The following is a 24,682-nucleotide window of genomic DNA, read 5'->3' on the forward strand; positions in this document are numbered from 1 at the left end:
ATTATTTCAAAATTGCCATAAGTGGTTTCTTGTTGCTCAATTTAAGTTTGTGTAGATATTTCACATAAGGAAGGATTTCTTCTTCATTTTCTTTCACCAAAATGGTTAAAATAATGACCTTGTTTGTAAGTGGCAAGTGACTGAGGTCACAGTCCTCAGGGTGGAAAAAGCCTGTCCTAGTACCAACCTTCTCAGCCAGAGCCCCAGGCTTGCAGGGTCCCAGCGAAGGCCCTTCCAGTTCTGAGGCTTCGCTGCCTGATTTCTGATTTCAAAATTACGCAGTTTTTTTGTTTCAAGCAAACTACGTCACAAATACGTTAATTAACTAGACACTGGCAGGAACATGGAGAGGGGCGTATTGCCTTGAAGCCATAGGCCGCGGGAAATGGGGAAGGCAGGGCAAAAACTGGAAGCTGAGCTACCACCTCCCACACCAGCTCCCAGAAGAAGGATGCGGAGCTCTGATTGGTCCGTTAGGGGCTCAGGAGCTGCACGCCCTTTGGGCTCCGGGCCTGGGACCGCTCGTTCCCAGTGGCCTGGGGTTTCCGCCGCGCTCCGGCCCCACCTCTGCCTAGTGTCCATCCACGCAGGCTTTCCCGCCGCCCCGGGCATCTCGGGCCATGGGTACCGCCGGTTCCTCGGCGCTGGCCCGCCTCGGCCTCGCGGCGCAGCCTCGACCTTGGCTCAGCGTCTCTGCCCTAGGTCTGGCCACGATGGTGGCCTTGGGGGCTGTCGCCTGGAGTCGAGTGCGGCCCAGGAAGCGCCGGCCGCTGCAGCAGGTGGGCACCGTGGCGCAGCTGTGGATCTACCCGATCAAGTCCTGCAAAGGGATGTCGGTGAGCGAAGCGGAATGCACAGCCATGGGGCTTCGATGCGGTCACCTGCGGGACAGGTAAGCAGAGCCCTGGCGCGACTGACGCTGGTTGGGACACTGAGCGCAGCTGGGAAGGTCCGCAGAGGCCGCTGATAGGTCCTTCTTCCCTTACAAAGAAACTGGGAGAGGAGTGAGACAAGGAAAAAGAGGGAAAATGAATGAATGAATAGTTTCACTCACAACAGCAGACCCTGAGGGTTTGGGACCTTGAGCCTCTGCGTTTTCCGGATTTCCTGCTTTTTGTGCTCCTTTATGAGCAAATTTTTAAATCTCCATCTAGCATCTTCAAAAGATTGGTTCAGGTAGCTTAAATTTTAGTAATTACCTTCAAATTTGGGGTGGGGGACTTGTAGCTGTAAAGTCCAATCCTCCAAGATCCCTGCAAGGCCAAGCACATAATTATGGCAGCAATTGAATAACTTCTGGCAGCATAAAAAATGCTGCTGCATTTTATTTTTCCTGATTTTCTCAAACTTTTTTTTTTTGTAGATAAAGAAACTAAGATTTGTAGTTACACAGCAGCCAAAGCAGGACTCCTTCCTGTTTTCATTAGCACACTGGGGCTTTGTTAACAGTGGCTTTATTAATGCCCTCTCTGCATGATGACAGCTGGAGTTCAAAGAAGGTTTCAAAACTTCTGAGCCAACAGCTTTGTCCTCTTTTGGGTCTGGCCTCAAGCCCACTCTGGGCCTTATTGGAAGGCTGCACTTCAAACTTCTTCCCAGATCAGCCTCAAAACTTCAGCAAGTAACACAGGACTGACACATGGGCTGTAACCTATGCACCTTTGCTTCAGGAAGAAGGCCCAGAATCCTAAATGTTCCATGGTTTGTACAGTGGATTCTGAAAAATGGTAGAATTTATTTATTTATATTTTTGAAATAGATTTTTTAAAAAAATTTAATTTGTTGTAATTAGTTATACATGATAGTAGAATGTATTTATGCACTTTGACCTATCATACATAAATGGGGTATAGTTTCTCATTTTTCTGATTGTACATGCTGTAGAATCACATAGGTCATGCAGTCATATATGTACATAAGGTAATAATGTCTGTTTCATTCTACTATCCTTCCCTATCAACATATCCTCTCCCCTCCCTTCATTTTCCTCTACCTAATCTAAAATAACCCTATTCTTCCCTAACACCCCCCCACCTCGTTGTGAGTTAGCATCTACATATCAGAGAAAACATTTGGCCTTTGTGTTTTGGAGATTGGCTTATTTTGCTTAGCATGATATTTTCCAATTCTGTCCATTTATCAGCAAACCCCATAATTTCATTCTTCTTTAAAGCTTATTGATATTTCATCAAATATATGTACCACATTTTTTTTAATCCACTCATCCGTTGAAGGACACCTAGGTTGTTTCCATAGTTTAGCTATTGTGAATTGAACTGCTATAAACACTTAAATGTCCGTGTTACTGTAGTATGCTGATTTTAAGTCCATTGTGTATAAACTGAAGAGTGGGCTAGCTGGGTCAAATGGTAGTTCCATTCCGAGTTTTCTGAGGAATCTCTATAATGCTTTTCATAGTGGTTGCACCAATTTGCACTCCAACCAGCAATGTATGAGTGTACCTTTTCCCCCCACATCCTTGCCAACATTTATTGTTGCCTATATAAAATGGCATGGTATTGGCACTGAAACAGACACATAGACCAATGACACAGAATAGAAGACATAGAGACAAACCCACACAAATACATTCACTGGAGAAAAGACAGCCTATTGAACAAATGGTGCTGGAAAAAATGGAAAGACACATGTAACGAAATTAAACCTCTATCCTTCACCCTGCACTAAACTCAACTCAAAGTGGATCAAAACTTAGGCACTAGAACAGAGACCCTGCACTTACTAGAAGAAAAAGCAGACCCAAATCTTCACCACATCGGCCTAGGATCTGACTTCCTTAACAAGACCCCTAAAGTGCAAGAAGTAAAATCAAGAATCAATAAAAGGAATGAATTTAAACTAAAAACCTTCTTCTCAGCAAAAGAGACAATGAATATCATGAAGAGAGAGCCTACAGAATGGGAAAAAATCTTTACCACATGCACCTCAGATAAAGCATTAATCTCTAGGATATATAAAGAGCTCAAAAAAGTTAACACCAAAAAACCAAATAACCCAATCAATAAATGGGCTAGGGAACTGAACAGACACTTCACAGAAGAAGAAATACATGTATTTAAAAAATACAATCAATTAATTAAAAAAAACAAATATATGAAAAAAATGTTTAACATCTCTAGCAATTAGTAGTTTTGCAAATCAAAACTACTCTTAAGATTTCATCTTACTCCAGTCAGAATGGCAATCATCAAGAATACAGGCAATAATTAATTTGTTTTTGTAGACCCCAGAGTCAAAGGGCATTGTAATTTTACTACCGTATCAATTCAGAAAACATTTAAGCTCATATTATAATAGAAGACAATAAAAGCTGGCATTTAATATATTTATAATGACACTATGGTAAATTCTTTTTGTTTGCTATCATATACTCCTAGAAAGTGCCATCAAGAAAAACCAGCAAAAGCTTACAGTCCTAGGTGACAATTAACTCAGTGGGGGTTGTGACAAATGTAAGGGAACACACAGGAAGGAGCTGTTGGAGGTGCACCCCAGGGACTTCACAGAGTAAGGAATGTCTTAAGCTGAAAATTGGAAAATGATTAGGAACTTTCCATGCAAGTAAGTTAGGAGAGGAATACTTTACAGGGAGGAAATTAAAAAAAAAAAAAATCTTGGCTTGAGAGGACATGCTGGGGTAAGACTGGCATACTCTGAGGTATTTGCCCAAAGGAACTGAAAATAGAGACTAGAACATGACAAATATTCTCTAGAACATTGAATGTCGGATGTCCATGGTAGCATTATTCACAATAGCTAAAAAGTAGAATTAACCCAAGTGTCTGTTGGTGGATGGATGGAAAAATGAAATGTGGCTTATACATCCAGTAGAATATCAATAAGCCATGACAAGGAGTGTTCTGTTACACGCCATAACATGGATAGATATTGAAAACATAATGCTAATTCAGATAAGCATGACATGAAAGCACAAATGTTGCATGATTCCAGTTATATGAAATATCTAGAAGAGTCATAGAAGCAGAAAGGGGATTAGGGGTTACTGGAAAATGAGGGAGGGCAAGCATGGAGAGCTATTGCATTAGTGGGTACAGAATTTCTGTTTGGGATGATGAAAAAGTTTTGGAAAGAGCTGTAATGGTCACACAACATTGTGAATGTACTTAATGCCACTAAATTATGCACTTCAAAATGATTAGGATGGTCAAAATGGTTAGAATCACATTAAATTTTTTTTTCCCATTGATGGAGACTGGAGTTATTAATACCTTATGACATTGGAATACTGCTATGATGGACATCCATGAGCAAGTGTCTGTGTGACGCCTTGTTTTCAATTCTTTTGGGTCTGCACATGGGAATATGATGGGTATTTATGCCATATGTGTTTCACTGCCATTAAAAGCATATTTTAAAAATGCCAGTGTCTGTAAATGCATGGGGAGGTAAGAACAGCAGGAAAGCAGTTGGATTATAAGGACTTGCATGCTTTACTTGACAGTTAGAATTTTATGCTGTAAGTAGGGATTTTTGATGAGAGGATACAAAGATCAGACTTGTACTTTAGAATGATTAAACTGTTGTTACTATCAGGAAGGATTCCTAGAGAGAATACTCGTGTGTTATCCCAAGGATTTGAGACAGGGCAGGGTTCAGACTATGTAGGATGAAGGGCTGATTAAAAAGCAGTTAGGGAAAGGGCTTATGCTGACCATATTTCCTGGTGTAGTCAAATAGTTCAACCATGATAGCCTGCTGGAGGTGATACAAGAAATATTTTAAATGATCTAAAATATTTGCTATTTTTCCTCATGTCTGAGGACCCCCAAAGCACAAGCTCACTTCTGTAATTGTAATCACTTGATCAGTGCATGCTGAAATGACCAAAATACCAATAGGTTTTGCTTCTTTAGTAGTGAACCTACACAAATGTGTTGTTCTTTTTTTGGAAGTAGTACTCTGTATTTCTCCATTTATCTTTTTCCAGGAAGTATTTAAAAACCAGGAGTACTGAGCCAGGAAAAATATTGTCCAGATTGACAATAAACCTTTTAGCAAATTGCAGAATTCACAGCACTGAATATTGAAATTAAGTTTAAAAAAAAAGATTGGGGGTGGAATTGGCAAGGCAAATTGCAAGTGCTCAGCTGAACTCTATGCGCTGTGAACAATATTAGGAACAGTCTTTCTGTTGCTGAGAGCCCATTTCCTACTAGGTGCCAGCACAGTACTTTCTTGTTTCCTTCCAATCTTCTAGAGAAATAGATTCCCATCATCTCCTTGGGGCATGTTTAATGAAAGTGATCAGCAACTGAGATGACAATTGAGATGAAAATACAATTAGCATCTGTGATTTTTGTGCCATCAAGGAGCTCAAAATGTTCTGCACACTATACTGGGTGCTTGAGTAATTATTCATCCCTTCGAAATTAGCTGATAGGCTCAGTCTTGCTTGCTGCTGAGTTGGTTACACACAGATAGACACATGCAAATTCACACATCCCAGGTTTACAGGGAGGAAATCAACAATGACTGTGTATAATTGCAGCTCTTGTAGAGACTGGCTTCCTGTCATGGTGATCCACACATATCCTGTGTTTTGAAAATGTCAGGTTTTGGCTTGTGATCAATGAAGATGGGAACATGGTTACTGCTCGACAGGAACCTCGCTTGGTCCTGATTTCCCTGACCTGTGACAGTGAGACTCTGACTCTGAGTGCAGCCTGCATGAAGGATCTCCTGCTGCCCATCAAAATACCCACCACAAATGCTGTGCGCAAGTGCAGGTAAGGGCAGGGCAGGTCTTAGCCTTTGCCTTAATAAATAAATATACATGCTATTTTGGGAAAAAGTAAACAAGAGAGGGAATCCTCTCGTTTAATTTTTAAACATTTTTAAAATAATTTTAATGTTTAAAATAACATTTTTTATAATTTTTAATTATTAAAAATGTTATTAATAATTAACCATTGATTGCCGATGTACTTTATGCAGGGCTAAGTCCTCAGCACCATGTAAATCTAACAGATTAGAAGCATGGAGACAGCTTCAGAAGCTTGTGTTGGGTTGAGAGATGCGAAAGTTCCCTGTAGGAAACAGTGGGAACAAACACATGTTAATGTGTCTCCAAGAGAAGAATAAAAGATGGACAGGAATGGGGTGGTGGCAGGTGGAGAGAGGGTCCTGGAAAAAGTGAGGTTGAGATATAGCTATGTATTGTCTTAAGACTCTCCTTACATGGTTTGGAAAATCTGGATATATGGTAAAACTGAGTTCAGAAAGAAGTTGCAAATGACCACGATAATACACTATCATATTAGTACTATGATGTTTAGTTCTAATGAAAGGGAGTTCTAAAATAGAAAGGAACAGCTGCAACCAGAAGAGTGATCTGGCATTAACTTCCCAGTAGTCTGTGTGGACATTCAGTCCAGGAGCATGCTCTATATAGATGTTCTGTTCTCAACATCAAAGAGCTGGAGGGAAGCAATCATCCTGTGAAAATTGGATTTGTCTCTAAGAGATCATATCCAGAGTTTTTTAATCCCATTATGGGAAAATTAATGTTTACTTCAATTATACTCCTGTTATAGTTTCTGCATTTCAAATTCAAATGTAATGCAAATGTTAAATGTAGACCTTAGTCTATCAGAAGATGTAATACTACACCAAAAAACATAGCTGAAAAATGTCTTAAGGACTCTGCAAAGTTCATAAAATGCAATACTGATATAGCTCCTATAATATCTTAGTCTTAAACATAGCAATATGTTTTTACTGTATGGCTTTTCTGATTATAAAATACATATCTGTTGTTGACAAATTGGAAAATGCCAAAAAAAAGAGGAAGAGAACAAAAACTATGTGAGATAACTATAATTAATATTTTAGCATATTTTCTTTATGGTCCCCTTGGCAACTACTTTTAAAATCATATTTACATAATATTATAAAGCCAGTCTTGAATTCTGCTTATATACTTAAGTTGACATAGTGAGTATTTTTTCATGTCATTAAAAAATCTTCAAAAAAATGCCATTTTTCATGTTGGCATACTATTTTATTCTGTGGGTGTTCACTAATGCATTTTAACATGTCCCCATGTTTAAACATTTGAATGATTTACCACTTTTTTTTCAGGTATAAAGAAGAATGTGAGGAATACCTTGACATTAGACTTGGTTCATATCTTTTATTATTTACTTAGGGAAAAACTACTAGCAGTAGTTTTGTTTGGAAAAAGAGTATGGATCCTACAGATTTTTGATACATGTTGCTAAGTTGGTTTGCAGAAAGGCTTTACTAACTTGTTTAATCATTAATTTATGAACATATCTAATTGCATTCTGTTTTCTTTTTTTGGTATTGGGGATTGAACCCAGGGGCGCTCAACCACTGAGCCACATCCCCAACCCTTTTTATTGTATTTTATTTAGAAACAGTGTCTTGCTAAGTTATGGAGGGTGTCACTAAGTTGCTGAGGCTGTCTTTGAAGTTGGGGTCTTCCTATGTTTTATATGACCAGTGTAACTTCACATCATGTACAACCACAAGAATGAGAAATTTTACTCCACGTATGTATGATATGTCATGTATAACTAAAAAGAACAAATAACTTTTTTAAAAAAAGTCACAATGTTTCTAAACATATTTATTAGAGTGCAATTAGAGGCTGGGCACAGTAATGCACACCTATAATCTCGGTGGCTCGAGATTTTAGGAACATTGGGAACTTTTCTCTCTCTCTCTCTTTTTTTAATTGATTGGATTCTCTGAGAGAACATGTGAATGGGAACGCTGGATCTAATAGCACAATTGTGGCTGCTTACAACTGAGGAGAAATGTGATAAGCAGGAAGAAGACAACAAATTTTCCCCAAGTTTTGAGTGATTATGAACCAGAACTCAGGACCTATACATAGAAGTTGCAATGTAAATAAGTGTGGAGTCATGAGGTGAGGTGTTTACAAAATGACCCCAAATAGATGCAAATGCTCTAACTCAGTAAAAATATAACAATTGCCTGAGGAGTCTAAGCAGCTGTTTTAATCAGCTTTTGCATCTGCTGTGACCAAAATACCCCACAAGAACAACTTAGAAGAGGAAAAGTTCACTTGGGGCTCATGGTTTCAGCCCATAGATGGTTGACTCCCTTGCTCAGGACCCAAGGTCAAGCAGCACATCACAGGGAAGGGTCCAGTGGAGGAAAGCTGCTTATCTCTTGTTGGTGGGGTCAGGAAGCAGAAAGGGAGTGGGGAAGGGGCCACAGGGAAGATGAGCCCATCCAGAGCATGTTCCCAGTGACCACCTCCACTAGCTATGCCACATGTGTCTACAGTTACCACTTAGTCATTCAAACTAGAATGGACCTATTAGGTTACAACCCTCACAATCCCATCACTTTACCTCTGAACTTTCCTGTATAAACACAGGATGCCTCACAACCAAACCATAACTGCATCTTCTGTTCCCTGCTCCTCTACCCACCCATAAATCCCATAAATGCAACAGAGGAGAGCCCTAGGCTTGGCTTCTGAATGGCAGGACCAAGAGGAAGCCTCAGTGGCGGTGGTGGGGAGGTCTGGTAAGGTTTGACTTTGGGGAAGGAGGCTGACATTTTTTTTGCACAGACACCAACGAAGAGGCATCCAACAAGAAAGTGACCTTCAAGGCTGTCTGTATATACAGATTTGGGTAGAACTGCTGTTATTCAAGATGCTTCCAAAATTCACATATTAGACATTAAACCACATACATATGCACACACTCAGTAGTGAAAATCTTCACCCTCTTACTGTGGATTCAATTTATGGAAAAAATCAGAAAAGTCATTCAAAGATGAGTCCTATGAATAAGAAGGTCATCAAACCAGGTAGGATTATTGCTCAGTTTAAACAATGAAGTAGACTTAAAAGAAGTAGTAAGTAGATATGATTAATTTTAGGTTGGAATGATTATGCTCCTTCTGAAGGTGATTACTTTAAAAAGGTAATGACAGTTTGGATATATGAGTTTTGGTATGTTTCTTTTATTCATTATATTTATTCTTTATCTCGATCCAGAAAAGAGTCAGGCAGACACTCTTGGTCTTTGCTGATAAAACAGTCTTATTTTTCATAGGGCCTGAGTGTGTACTCAGCTCTCTGACTCTCAGGAGGTCAGCTAAGGACAGGTGTAATAGAAGTATGTGAAAAGGCATCAAGTTACATGGAATGGCAGTACCTATCTCTATATGAATATCACACTTCTGCTAAAAAGTTTTAAAAAATTCATGCAAACTCTAAATGCAACTAATCTCACTGTTCGTTGTAGTGATCCAAGGCACTGTAAGTAATCATTCCCCACTTTATATACAGAGCAATTATATAAAATTATATAAAAACATAGGATACTGTACTCAATTTGTTTTACAATATAGAAATTCATTTGTATGTTATTATTAGAGAATAGATGCTTTGTTTGATTAAATATTTACTTCATGAAATAAATTCATAAGATAACTTAAAAAAACTGAGAGGTAGTGCTAGAATAAATGTTACCATCTACTGAACATGTTCCAAACCTAAGAATTGTTTTGGGACTTCTTTTAAATTGTCCTTAATCTTCACAACTAAGTTTTTTTTTTAATCCCCATTTTATAGGTGAAGAAATTGAGTCTCAGGATAAGTAAATGTCACCAAGGTCCTGGAGCAAGTCATTTGTGGAAAGAGAATACCTAATTAGATATACCTGACTATGCTTTCCCAAACTTGAAGCATTTGCAGAATATATCATGATTTAGGCCAGACAACAAAATATCTATATCTTTATTTCCTTAATAGTTCTCTTTACATTGATTCATCTTTTTTTAAAAGAATTATTCATCTGGGCAGGAGGATTGCAATTTCAAGGTCAAGACTTAGCAAGACCCTATCTCAAAATAAAAAAATAAAAATAAAAGAGACTGGAGATGTGATTCAGTGGTAGAGTACCCTTGGATTCAATCTCCAGTTCCCCAGAAACAAAAGAAAACCTAAAAAACCTTAGACACATTTATTTCAAAAGGAAGCAAATAGCTACCTGTATAATTTTTTGGATATAGAAGCAATTTTTTTTTTTTTTTTGGTATGAGGGATTGAACTCAGGGGTGCTTACCCACTGAGCTATATCCCCAGCTCTTTTTATATTTTATTTAAGGACAGGGTCTTGCTAAGTTGCTTAGGGTCTCACTAAGTTGCTGAGGCTGTATTTGAACTTGAAATCCTGCTGCCTTGGCCTCCCAAGCCACTGGGATTACAGGCATGTGCCACTGCACCTGGCTGGAAGCAAAGATTGAGTTACTACAGCTAATATGGAACAAGCAAATATTATTAAATTCTAACTAGAAACCATTGCTAATAGAAGTCTCTGGACCTGCAGTTTGTTCTTTCTTCATTAAATGAGATGATTATCAAGTGTTACTAAAAGTTATAGACATCACTAAGCTGAAGAGAATTGCTTTCTTTCTGTGCAGTTCACCATTAATTTAAGGATCTTCCCATGTGGCACCTACGGTTATCTTGAACTCCTACAATGGTTATTAGTGGTGCCTCACTTTGGGAAACCTGGCCTATACTATAGCATTTATTTCCTCTGGCACCTGAGAAATTCATACCTCCTCACAGTCCTGCACATAGATATGTATAAGGAAGGAATTACTTCAAACCTTCAAAGTTATTGCTGGCAACAAATCCAAGTTGATTTTTAATGTTATCAATAATTTTTTAATTGTATAGACCATTTTCATATATGTTACTACATTTAGTTTTAGTATCATGTACTGGCCAAGTATTGCTATTACTCATGAATGTTAATAAATATTTTTGGTTGCTCTTCAGCTGGGTGAACCAGATTTTACAGCAATTATAAATTTACTTTAGACTGATACCCTAGTTTTCTTCTGGGGACTCAGTATACTTTTTTTTTTTTTGGTAGTACTGGGGATTAAACCCAGGGATGCTCTACCACTGAGTCACATGCCCAGACCTGTTTATTTATTCATTTATTTATTGAGACAGGGTCTTGCTAAATTGCATAAGCTAGCTAAAATTTGCAATCCCCTTGCCTCAGCTTCCTGAGTCACTGGGAATACAGTGTATACGCTACGTCCAGCTGGGTACATTTTAAATACTACTGCATTTCATCTTCCTTGCATTGCATCCAGGTAGGGAAATACAAGTATGCATCAGTCAGTTTTACAATCAGGAAAAGCAAGGTTTACAATGTGCTTTCTTTTTCATTTAGGCTTACACAATGGCGAGGCACGGCTGGGCTAAAAGGAGGTTCTCTGACAATGAAAGAACCATAGCAATACAGCAGCTGGGATATTGCAGCTCTTCTGATATATCTTGGACATAGTGTGTCAGGGTGCTCAAATCTTCAAATCTATGCCTGCTCTTTGCCCTGTCCCCTGTGCAGAGTGCATGGCCTGGAGATCCAGGGTAGGGACTGTGGGGATGCCGCAGCTCAATGGATAACCAGCTTCCTGAAGACACAGTCCTACCGCCTGGTGCACTTCGAGCCCCGCATGCAACCAAGAAATTCTCACCAAATCGAGGACCCATTCCGACCCACAGACCAGGTGAAAGGCGAAGCTTGCTCTGTGGGTAGAGAGCAGCTGCTCAGCCCTTGAGACACCAGTGGCATCTTTGATGGACTAAGCACTGTCATTTTACCAGGCAGACTCTAGGCCGCTCAGATCCCAAGCAAAAGGCAGAAAGGTAGCCCTTCCTGAGAGAACAGTATTCTGTTTCTTGTTTTGGAGGACTCTTGCATTTTTGCCCATGAGCATCTACTTTCCTATTTGTGTAAGCATCTGATGCTAGTAGTGGTTCAAAACATTCTCCATCAGTATCTTTTTCATTCATTCTGTAACTTCTCAGAGTCCAAAATTTTAAAGTTTGTTTGCAACCATATGTTACAGTCAGGCAAGTTGCTGTGGGTATGGGGATCTGCAGACTTCAAATGATCAGACAGATTAATCTCTCAAGGGAATAAGGCTGTAGGGATTCATTATGAAAGTAGGGTTGGTAGCATCACATACTATTCTCAACATTAAAAAAAAAAAAAATATATATATATATATATATATATATATATATATATATATATATATATATTTTCAGGTTGCATGAAACACAGGTATCTATGCAATCAGTGAACATTTTGTCAAACGTAACGAGGCCATCAAACCTATGGCCTACCTTAATAAACACTGGAAATATTGAAGGCTTAGAAGGTGAAGTGATGTCCCTAATGGCATATGCTTAGTGGCAGTTCTAGGATTCCATGCTTTCTTCAGGCCACCATGCAATTCTGCAAAGCTAGTTGAGGTTTTGCTTTGCTGTGACTTTCTATGAAAAGAACTAGAAAAACACTTGGAAAGATTGTGCATTAGTGTGATAGTGTGTGTGTACATATGTAGAGAAAGGGGTTTCCAGGCACTAGACAGTATAACTTCTGAGATGCTTCTGTGACACACATTATAAGGATGCCTGTCTCCTTTTCAGGTTGCCTACTCAGATGCCAGCCCTTTCTTGGTCCTCTCTGAGGCATCCCTGGAGGATCTCAACTCCAGGCTGGAGAAGAAAGTTAAAGCATCTAACTTCAGGCCCAATATTGTAATTTCAGGATGTGGTGTTTATGCAGAGGTAGTGCTTTGCCTTGACTCTTTCCTTGGATTTAACTCTTTTTTTTTTTCAAGATATGAGAGTCTTTGGCATTGTATTAGATTATTCCAAAAGGTGCATTATTTGTTGACTATACAATAATTCAGCATTTAGATTTATGGAGCACCTAATAAGAGCAGACTCTTATGGAAGCTATGAGTGTGGGTGAGACAGATGCACTGTTTGCAAGGAGGGAATTCAAGGTCTGAGGCCTTTGAGAATTATCACTCCCTTGGGGGTGATGGGTATTTATAATATGGATGCTAGATGAGGAGCTGGAGGGATTGTTGCCCTAAAACCCTTCCAGTGCCACCTCTTGTTGGCCTGTAGGTGTCTTCATTAGATATGAAGATTACTATCACCCTGCAGGACCAACCCTCAGCTCCTCGGCAGTGTTGGGCTCTATTGACTTAGCAGGTGCTTATGTGTTCCCAGATTCCCAGCACCCACTCATACTCTTCTTCTTGACCTTGCAATTTCTGTCAAGGGTGCCACATTCTTTCTTTGACTCAGATTTGGAGCTTAAGCGTTGCCCTTGAAGGCTCCCTCTACACTGTTGCTCCCCAGCCCCTGTTGCCACAGCCAGGCCTCCCATAGCACCAGTATGAGCTCTTCCCCTCTAAAGTTTGTGACAAAACATCACAAAAGCCTTCATTGCTCAAGAGCCTTCAGTGGCTCCCCATTTCTCAAAAGGTCCAAACTTCCCATTGTTCTTTGATAATTTCACCACAATTTTCTTTCCTGACTTTATTTCCAATAAAAAACTCCAAAAAATGCACACTGGATCTAGAACCTAGTATGTATTCTCCTGACTTCTGGTCACCTAGACTCTTGTCCCAGTCCCCTTTAAAACTCCAGTGAAGCTACCTCCCCTGTGAAAATCTCACCAGTGGTCAGGCCCAGGCCATGCTCTGCTGTGTCTCCACCTCTCCCATACTGGGACTTTTCCTGTTTGAACTGATCACCTCCAGTAGTGTGACCTGTTTTACTTTCATGGGCTATAGTGTGAGTTCAACAGACTAGTTTTCTTCTTTTCCTCACATTGGGTAAGTAGATAATTTGCTTACAGTGGAATTTTTACCTTATTTTTCTGTGTCTCAATCCCTGATGTTTTTTATTTCATGTAGAGGGTGCCCTGGAAATATTTCTCTAATTTATAATTATCTCTAAAAGCACTCCTCATTTCTCTCCTTTAAAAAAAAAAAAAAAAAAAAAAAAGCGTTTTTATGGCCACAGTGCCCCCTAGTGGATAAATAATCACAGGCTGAGGCTGCTGGTAGCCTCTGCCATTTTCTAGTCTGTTCAAAGCATACCCATTTTATGATTTAAAGCAAAGAAAAACAAAAGCCTACAATACACATATCATGAGTAATACACACTATCAGAAGTAAAATTCCAGGGAGTGTGTTTTATATCTTTGTTCCCTCAGGAGGCCAACACTTCTCTCCAAAGGTAGAAGGTCAGGACTATAATCCCATGCCCTTGGGCTCCTCAGTGTCCTTCTTTCTGCTACTGCTCTCGCTGGCTGGAGTCCCCTCACCTTTCCTCCCTCGAGAACTCAGATCAAGCACCTTCCTAGCACGTACGAAGCCCTGGGTTCATTGAAAAAACAAACAAAATAAAATAGTAACAAACAAACAAAAACGCCTGGTCTAAATTTAATCATGAGGAAATATCAGACAATCTGTAAAATAAATGGCATATACATTTCAAATCCTGCCTTTAAGCCAGAAAATTTAGACCTTTCCTACTTTAGGCACAAAAGACTAGGGATGTACATATGACTGATCTAGGGAGATCCAGTTCTTCAGGGCAAAGGCTAACTCTCTTTTATGGGGGATTCTCTGAGTCCCTCTCCCAGGAGACACCAGTGCCCATCAGGATGCACTAGCCAGGCCTGTGGTGCCGTGCCTACCTGCTGTGCCCATGTCTGCAGAGTCACTGACCCTACCTGCCAGGAGGCCACATCTATATTATAAGATGTTTGGCCAGAGCCTTGAGTGCTCTAGAGTTTGGAGGTACTTTCCAAAAGGCAAAGTGGACAAATAAAAAGAAGTGCTACTCAAAGCAGAAATATCCTGGCTCTGAGGAACTAGCGCTAACTTCTACTGAGTCAGCTGAGAAAAGTGAATTTCCAGTATGACAATGTCAAGAGTGGATGTAACTGAATGGAGTAACTGTCTCTCTGAGGTGAATTGAGAGGAGAGGAGGATCCCTTGTAATCACATCCTTTCCCTGTGCATTCCCTATTTTCTCCAGAGCCACCATCAGCCTCCCCAGCCAACTCTAGGGGTAGATCTGATGGGTTGGGTTCAAAAAAATAAAATAAAACTCAGATCCCATTTCACCTAGTTCATAAAACTTTTCCCTCGCCAGATCAGCCTGGAGCGTATTCCTCTAAACCCCCAGAACGATTGTTGCCTGCACAGTGAAATCAACACACAGCATACTGCCTTATCAGGCTTTTTCTTGAGTTTCTGGAAATTCTAAAAAGAGTACTTATTGATCTTTAACTTTTCATCTGTGTATGCCCTGTCTCCTTGATAGATTTGAAGATCTCAGTCCATTGACTTGATTTGTCTTGAAAACTGGACTTCACTTGCCCAACTCACAGGCCAGTGTCTGAGAAGCTGTCTCAGCTGGAAGGAGTAGCTGGAGCACTATGTAAATGTGCCAGTGTAGATCAATGAGAAATAAGGTCCTGCCTTTGATATCTTCCTATCTACTCAGGAGAAATACAGGGTACATATATGCTGTGACTTAAGGGGCTTAATTCACATAGCCTTAAGCATGCATGAAGGATTTGGTACAACTCAGAGTAATCGGTAGTTCCCTCTCAACAGATCTCCATTCCCCAACCCCCAAGAGTCAAGTGAGATTGATCAAAGAGATCTGAAGGAGGTGAGTTTCTATGTCAGTTTTACAAGTGAGTTGAGAGAAACATTCTTCTCAGGTGAATGAACTGACATCAAAGGCAGAGGGAGAAGGAACATAAAACTGCGTGGGTAGCAGTTATCTTATCTCAGGACTGAGATAAGTCAGCCATTTTTTATGTAAGTGTTGTTATTTGGGGTCAACACCGGGAAGTCTCCACGCAGTCTGTCTGGGTGAGGATTTATAGAAATTGTGCTTTTTCTCCTAGGATTCTTGGAATGAACTTCTTATTGGGGATGTGGAGCTGAAAAGGGTGATGGCTTGTTCCAGGTAAGGCTCTTTCCTGTCCTGTGGCGATAGGGAGGGATTGCTTTAGGTGAAGGTCTGTTTTGCTTTATCTCTGTATGATTCTGTGTGTGTCTGTGTCCAGGTGCATGCTAACCACAGTGGACCCGGACACTGGCATCATGAGCAGGAAGGAGCCTCTGGAAACGCTCAAGAGGTAGAACTAGGCAGATGGGGTTTCATCCGTGGGTTTGGGTGCCTGGGGCGGAAGTGATATTTATTGCTAAATATTTACAAGAGGAATCAGTGAGAACACCACACCTTGAAGCTACATGGTCCTGATGGCTTGGCACATGGGAAGCTGGTGCTTTGGTTACAGGATGTGTGCTGGTAGGAATCATCTTATTTTTTTTGTTTAGAAATTCATGATTCAAATGAACATTTTGGCAATCCTTATTATGGACCAATTATTAGACAACATCAGTTTGTTAGGTGTCATAAAGGCATTGTGCTTATGAAAGAAATATTAATATATTTGTTTATTTGTTTGTGGTGCTGGGGTTGGAACCCAGGGCCTTGTGCATGCTAGGCAAGTGCTCTACCACTGAGCAACACCTCCAACCCAAATGTTAATATAATTTAGAAAAGTCTGTGGAAGTGTATATGAAGTAGTATAGAAGTGAAGTAGAGTGATGTCTGGGATCTGCTCTACTTTATTTTAGCAAAAAAAAAAAAGATATATGAAGATATGAAAAAAAATATCAAAATGTTGGTAAATAAAATTCGGGTGAATTATGTGGGGGTTCATTGCATTATCCTTTCTACTTTAATGTTTATTTTAGTATTTCATAAGAAAAAAATTTTTACATGAAAGACACAATTACAGAGAATAGTTTTAAATTTTATACAAAGACCAAGATAACTTAATTTTGCAAAACTGATTATAAAATTGCATATGTAGCATTTACTTCTTTGTTTTGCTTATTTGATTTTCAAAAATATATCAATGTACGTGAGTAGATACAAGGTGGACAGGGTGTAAAACCAACATGGCAGTGGGGGTATTCTTTTAGTATTAGAATTATGCATATAGAGCCTGCAAAAGATCAGGGGGTGCATGGGCCTGAGTTTTCAGGAACATTCAAAAAGGAGCATATAGACACCCTAAGGTAAATACCATCATGTTGAGAGAGGTTATATATTTTTCAACACTTAAGCAACATTAATTACTTTTACATAAAAAGTTAATATTATGGAACATTTAAGATTGATACATTTCACAATATGTACATTTTGCCAACAAAACAAAACAGCAAATAAATTTCTAAGTTGTGCAAGCTGAATTATTTAGAAGCTAAGTGTATTGATATTTTCAACATATTTGGAAATGCAAAAAACAAAACAAAACAAAACCCAGTGGACTGATGGATAAACATGTGAGAGAGGAAATATAATAAAATGTTAAATGTAAAATCCACACAGTTAGTAAATAGTGTTCATTGTAAATATCAACTTGTTTGCCTGTTTGAGAATTCTTCTGATACAGTAGTCCACACTTATCTGCAGTTTTGTTTCTATGGTTTTAGTTACCTGTGGTCAACTGTGGCATGAAAATATTAAATGGAAAATTCTAGAAATAAGGAATTCATAAGTTTAAGTAACTCTTATTATGGTATATTGTTTTAATTGTTCTATTATTGTTGTTACTTTTTTATTGTGCCTAATTTGTAAATTAACTTTATCTTAGATATGTATGTATGAGAAAAAACAGTGCATGTGGGATTCAGTACTATGCACATTTACAGAAATCCACTGGGGGTCTTGGAATGTATCTCCAGAGGATAAGGGGAGTCAATTATAAAATATTTGTGGGAGGAGGAGCAGAATTTTGGAAAGCCATGATGATGGACTATAGCTATTCTTAGAAATGCGCTCACTCAGTGTCAGAACAGACCAGAATTGAGTCTTCCTATTCCCTGTGGCCACAAAGGAGCTCCAGAGAGAAAAAAGACAGGGTAGGGCAATGGAAATAGCCCTGGCAGGGGAGCGAGGAGAGCAGGCTATGGTTGTCATCAGCACGTCCCCTTCAGCCAGGCCCTGGCCATTCTTTATAAAATAAGGGAGATGGGGTGGAACTGGATGAGTCTGTGTGTGAATAAGCCAAGTGACTTGGGGAATTGGTTGTCAGCCTGTTTTATACATCTTGTTCTCTCTCCCTCCCTAACATGTTGCTTGGCATCAGACATCCTTTCCCTTTGGATTTAGAGAGTTTATGTGTTTGCAGAAATGGCCTTCTCAAAGCACTCCATGTATTTGGGCTGCATCTCTGAATCTTTAGTGCCCCTCCCTCTATAGGGAGGCTATGTTTATAGAAGGAGAATAATTGACCCTAAACACAGAGTGAAAGCAGAAAGACGGGGGTCACGAGGAGCCCATACACCCCCTGATCTTTTGCAGGCTCTATATACAGCCCAGCAATCCGGCCCTAATTGCTTCTAATACCCCAGGAGACAGTGCAGCCAGCCTAGGTGTCTTCTCCTATCTCTTACTGAGATTTAAATTGCCATGGCTGTAGTAATTTATGTTCTTCTCAGGACAGGTGGTCATAAATTGGGAAGAAAAAGGCCCTGGCACATCGCATAAATCTTGGGAAGGGAAGCACACACAGTGGTGTCTGCAGCAGCCTCTCGGCCACACTGCTGTTGGCCTTGGTCTCTGCATGTTGCTGCTGCACAGGGATGTGTGCTGCGTGCTGCTAGATTACCAATGCTCAGCAGAGAGAGCTGTCTCCTGCCTAGCCTGACCTACTGATGTTCATCCCCACAGTCAGCCCAGCCGGACAAAGCAGGGCAAGAGAATGAAATATACTTTGCATTGCTGAATGAACATAGGTTAGAGGCACAGGGAAGCTTGTCTGCTCACAGGAAAATATGAGAATGGATTTTATGCTTTTCTTTCTTAAGGGAGAGTGATATACACACTGATCCCCAGGACTTAGGGAGTAGGTAGAGCCTGTCATTGTTGCTTCTACAACATCTTGCTCCTAGTGGAAAAAAATATAGCACATTTACTGCAAAAGTGCTCAAAAAAGTTTTGCTGCATGCATGAATCTGCTGACAGTAGTGACATGTGCCACTAGCCATTTGTGTTGGGCTGTGCTGTGCTGAGCTAAAGGCAGAAGGTGATACTTCCAGGTCCCCCTGTCATCTACTAATTTTTGATATTGACAAATTTATTAGGTTCTTGAGGGTTCAGTTGGTTTATTTGCAACAACTGGACTTATATTTATTCTGGTAACTGAAATAATGCAATGAATATAATTTTAAAATAGATAATAAAATACCATGCAAAATGACTATGCACACTAGGATCACTGATAGTCTTAATTTGTAAAATTGACACCTGCTGAGAGAAAAAAAAAAAAAACACAGAAGACATTTCTCTCCATCTTGGAGGCTGCTTTAAATAAAACTTAACCTAATCCTGTTCCACCGCCAGCCTCTGGGTGGCAGTGTTGATGCAGCACCTCTCCAAGGGCCTTTATAACACTGCTTCACGGAACTGGCCATAGTTAGGTCATGAGTCCTCAGAAGTGGCCTGTGCCCAGAGTGACTTGTGGCCTCCTGATCTCCAGGAAAGGTACTAATCAATGACTAGACACCTACCTGTGGTTGTAGTCTGGTCATTGACTAGTAATTAGGAAACCAGGCGTGTGAACAATGAGCAGCTGTCACTGGTGCACAGCACTTTACAGGTAACAAGGTGTTTACATTCACACTACTCCTGTGAATATGAAGACTTTTTTTTTCAGTGCTGGAGCTGGAACCCAGCACCTCATACATGCTAGGCAAGAGCTCCATCACTAAGCTATATATCTAGCCTTGAAGACATCTGTTTAAATAACATGTCTTAGGCTTTCTGCTTATTAGTGTAATTTTATGTTTTACATTTATTGAAAGATAAAGCATATGTGTGTGTGTTTCTTTATTTATTTTTAAATAAAAGTCATAGAAGATCCATGTATGAGACAGGACCTTTTTCAAGTCTGTTGAACAATGCTTCTACTGCAGTACCTCATCATCCACACAAGGGGTCGCTAGTGACCTCAGTTAGTCTCCCCACATCCAGGGGCAGCCTCAGCAGCAGCTGCTGATAATGGTACAGGAGGAGATGAGAGTCAGCAACGCAGCAGCCCAGCAGCCATGCCTGCCACTGAGGTGTGGGGAAGTCCTGACAGGCTGCACCAGCCAAGAACCAGCTTTCCATTCCTGTAGCTTTTCCTGTTTCTATTCCCACATAGAAGAATGGACTGCCACCTGTCAACTAGATGAACAGAGCTTCACTTTTACACCCCTGCTCTTCATCCCACGCTTCACAGTTTAAGGGGACTGGGCTGGGAGCATCAGTGGCTATTTTTGGATTTCCACTCCTCAGTTTCCTGGAGAGAGAGTGAGTGTGCGCCTGTGTGGTTGATGGGGAGGGGCAGGTGAAACGCACGAGTGGCTAAACCTTTGGTAGATGAGCAACTTTTTAGACCTCTTAGTTCTTCTCAGGCTTGTGGGGGTACTCAGGAGGAATATGGTGACCAGGGATTTTTATCTGGGTGGCAAGAGTCCTCACTGTGGTGTCAGTCAGACCTGAGCTGTGGCCCCAGCCTGACACTTAGATCTGGGGTCTTGGGCAAGTCAGTTACTTCTCTGAGACACATTTATAAAACAGGGACTCAAATTTCTACATAGGCAAAGAAAAAGCAAAGAGATAATATGTGTGGAGTGTTTCACACATACTTGTAAAGAATGTGTGGCTCACAGAAGGCTGATAATCAGAGCCCAGGATCACAGACTACAGAGATTGGAAATGAGAATTTCCAAGCCATAAAAGTGACTGCTCAGCCCTGATCCTAAAGATGCCACTCTCAGACAGGCACAGATCCCAAAATGTCCCTGGGGTTGTCTGCTGACCAAAGAGAGGCAGGCCAGGAGAGATGCCTAGAGTTTCCAGGTCTTAGGCCATGGCAGGTTATGGGGGTGAGGGAATACTCTTGGCAAGGCAAGACAGTCTTGGACCAGCAACTCTCTGTAATAATTCATTTATTTATTTATTCATTCATTCATTTGTACAGCCAACAATTTTCTGAGTGATTACAATGTACCAGGCACTGGGCCAGGACTCCAAAACAGACATGGTGCCCACTGGCATGTTGTTTACAGCCTGGGGGAGGAGCTGAGGAGCTCCAGAGGAGCTTCTAGTTTTAACTCTGGGTTCTCACTAGCCATTTCTGCTTGGGGGTGGGGGTGGGGAGAAAGAAAGAAAGAAAAAAAAATACCCCAAATTGTTGCAGTAGATTCTTTTTTAAAGCAAGGCAGAATAAAGTTTATGGTTGCAATAATAATGTTTTAAATATAAAAAAATGATGTAAATAAGAAAGTGAAGGAAATCTTTCTCCTGGTAGAGGGATGTGGGAAAGCCTGGATGTATTTTTTCCACACATCTGTTCATGTGCATTCTGCCTGGGCTGCTTGAGTTTTTTGCCTGACAAAGATGTTTATAGTGTCTTTAATAGAGATGATCACCAATACACTTATCATTTCAACAAATAATTGCGGGTGACATACGAAGCCCAGCATTGGGTATGAGCAGGATCAGGGAGTGGGACATAATTCTTGCTCCCCAGAGACTCTGCAGAAGAGACAGACTGGTGCCCTGACATTTGAGCCTTGGACTCAAGAGGGCTCAAGGGGCGGAGAAATCAGGAGGGTGAAATTATTCTTGTCTTGGGGTTTTGTGGGATTCCTGACTATGAGATGTGGCATTTAAGTTGGGCCTGGAGGAAAAGGTACTATTCTAATGCGTGGAGAAGTGAAGGAGGGAAATCCCATAGGAATCACCAAGGGACACTGAGTTGTAAAACACAAAGCAAAGTCAAAGTGCACTGAGGAATCTGCTAGCAGATTGCTACTAAGTGCAGATAAGGAGCAATAGGCACTGGGTTTGAAAAAACTCCCTGGTGCCAGGTAGAGGGTCCTGCATTCCAGGCTAAAGAGTTGGAATGTTATTCTTTGGGCACAGGGAAGTCTTGAAAGTTTTGGAGGCTAGGAGTGATAAGACCAGAATAAAATTAAGACAGTTATATAGTGCAGTGCTAACTATAGATTAAAGCTGGGGGATGAAAAAGAGAGGTTGGTGAAGAAGTTATTGCCCCCTATGGCTTGGGAATCTAAAGCAAGAGGTTTGCAAGTTCAAAGCCAGCCTCAGCAACTTGGTGAGGCCCTAAGCAACTTAGTGAGACCCTAACTCAAAATAAAAATTAAAAAATGGCTGGGGATGTGGCTCAGTGATTAAGTCCTGCTTTGTTCAATCCATGGCATCAAAAAAAAAAGTTTGCTCTTCTAATGTAATCTGAGTTTGCTGGAAGCAAGATCAGATGTTGTGGATGTTGTGTAGGAAGAACCTCAGGATTCGACAACTAGTGTCATAGAAAGGAGGAGAAAGAATGGCTTCAGAGCTCCAAGTTCAAGGAACTGTCAGGATCATGGTTCAAGTTATAGACATAGAGTCGGGAGGAAACAAGCCTAGGGAAATGAAAGATGATACCGTATGTTTAGGCATATGGAGTATTTAATCTCTTAATGCTGAAAAAGGAAACATTAATGCAGAGGAGAGCTGTGGGGAGACTGCTCCTGCAATTGTGCACTGGGCTGGCTGCCCACTGCCCAACACCAGGAGGCGCTGTTCTGTTAGACCTGATGAGAATGGTGCTCTTTTCCCCATGCAACGTGGCAGGTCTGTGTGGGGTTGAATACTTCAGTCCAGAAGTACATGCTGCTTGGGCACATGGTTCTGTTTGGCTGTGACTCATCATGATTCTTGTTTTATTGCAGTTACCGCCAGTGTGACCCTTCGGAACAAAAGCTGTATGGAAAATCACCCCTCTTTGGACAGTATTTTGCTCTGGACAATCCAGGGACAGTCAAAGTGGGAGATCCTGTGTACCTGCTGGGAGAGTAATGGGAATCACGTGTTTTGGAATATCTGATGTCTTTAAAAGAAATGGCCTGAAAAACGACAACTCTTGACTTATATCGTGCTTCAGAAATGACACCTCAGCAGCATTTTCTCTGATCTGTGATTTCTAAGTTTTTCTTTCTTTCTTTTTTATTCCTTTTTTTTTTACTTCCTTAGGTCTTAATGCTTACAGGACCCAGTGCACAAAGCAAATAAATATGGTCTTGTTAATTTAGTAGGATTCAGTAAGTCACTTAAATGATGGGATTCCGAAAACTCCCTGTTTAACCTTGATTATTGAATAGTTCCTGCTTCTTCTTCTCTACTCACCTACCAAGAGTGCTAACCTCCATTATCTCACCTTCAGTCTTTAGGAAAAGAGAAGAGAAAGAGGAAGAGTGGGTGAGCCAGAAGAATGTTCTGGAATGTTTTGTTCACCCCACATACGGGGCATGCAGTAGAAATTGAATAGTTCCTCAAATAAGGCCTGAAATGTAACTTCACTTTTCTTCTTGAGCCCTTCTGGAGCCTTTTCTTCTCAGGCTAGGTTTTGAAGGATGTAAAGAGCCCTACTGCAGTAAGCACACAGGACACTGATTTTCCATAGATCTTCTTGGATATGGTACTACTGCTTCTAAGACAGTGTCTATGATGATTTGATGAATCCTTCAACACGCGCAGTGACTTTGGCTGCAGTATAGCAAAAATGTCAGGGTGGAAAACTAATTCACTAGAGCCACCAAACTGTGGTCTAAATCATGTGAAAAGCAAGATGAACAAAAAAATTGTTTTGCCATTAAACAACACATTAAATTCATCCCGTTAATGATTCAAAATCTTTCCCAACATAAACAAGTGAATAGTGTCACCAGAAAGAAGGATATCTGGCTTCATGCTATCTAAGATGTGGTTTGACCTTGACCAGGGAAGTAATGATGCCCTTCTTAATGTAATTGAAAAAATAAATGACCCTAAAACAAGATGGTATCACCTAGTGGTGTTCAGTGAGAGTCGGGCCATGTTGGAAAGATAGTGAATTTCATTTAGTTTTCTATCTAGAAATATTTCTTTGTAAAGGAAATAGGGTAGATTCCAAGTACCCTTTAGTTCTCGGCTGTAGGAATTTGACTTCCTGAAAGCACTCAGAAGCATGCTGGAGGGTTCTGGAGATCTCTTGGATCTCAAATCCTAACTGGATTCTCCTCCTCAAATCCAGGGTGAGAAAGTTCTGAAGTCAGTGAAGAGAAAGAAAAATGACTGTGTGTTTTGAAATAAATCACTGAAAACCTTCAAATGGAGAAAAAGAAAACATATTTATGTGTTCTGTTTAAAATCCAATTTTTCTACTGATGGAATTATATAATTCTAAGATCTGATGGAGAATATCTGTCATTGTCATTGAGTCCTTTGATTGTATTAGGGCGTTAACTAAATTGTGAGAAATGTTCCATAAACTGTAAATGAATGGAAGCTACTTTGACTGGATTCAGTCAGATCTTGCTAACTTCTGGTTCAAAGTCAGACTTTGAAAGCTGACTGACATGAACCAGCAAAGCCAATGATTCTGATACTTGGCCAGGGCTGGGTCTCCTACAGAATGGACTTGCTCAAAATCTGCATCCAAGGTGAACATCCATCTTGGAAGGGTTGTTGAGTAAACATGCTTTTTACCAAAAGCTATGCATTTTTTCACTTTGGTTTTATAAACAAGGTCAGTAATCACTGCAGTCTAGCTGAACTCTTAGGTGAAGTTCCGAGTGTGTATTTTCTGATGGGCAAATTGTTGCAATTTGTTTTCTGCACACTTTGGCTTGAAGTAGAGAATTAAAACAATTTTCCACATAACCTGTA

The 24,682-nt window shown here is 40.3% G+C and overlaps 1 protein-coding gene across 2 annotated transcripts; it reads left to right on the top strand.

Moving 5' to 3' along the window:
• Mtarc1 (mitochondrial amidoxime reducing component 1) lies at positions 1 to 24,682 on the top strand. Of its 2 annotated transcripts, XM_046438482.2 has the most exons (7): positions 4 to 892; positions 5,595 to 5,768; positions 11,418 to 11,580; positions 12,509 to 12,649; positions 15,810 to 15,871; positions 15,972 to 16,043; positions 22,708 to 24,682. In XM_046438482.2, exons 1-7 carry the CDS (start codon positions 621 to 623, stop codon positions 22,832 to 22,834), a joined length of 1,011 nt encoding a protein of 336 aa, XP_046294438.1. In that variant the 5' UTR covers positions 4 to 620; the 3' UTR covers positions 22,835 to 24,682. The 2 variants fall into 2 exon arrangements, with proteins under 2 accessions (XP_046294439.1, XP_046294438.1); XM_046438483.2 differs by lacking the exon at positions 12,509 to 12,649 and having other exon boundaries at positions 1 to 892.

This window comes from Marmota monax, unplaced genomic scaffold (genome assembly GCF_021218885.2).
Source record: "Marmota monax isolate L192 unplaced genomic scaffold, Marmota_monax_Labrador192_F-V1.1 WCK01_AAM20220418_F8-fsc00118, whole genome shotgun sequence".
Lineage (NCBI taxonomy): Eukaryota > Metazoa > Chordata > Mammalia > Rodentia > Sciuridae > Marmota > Marmota monax.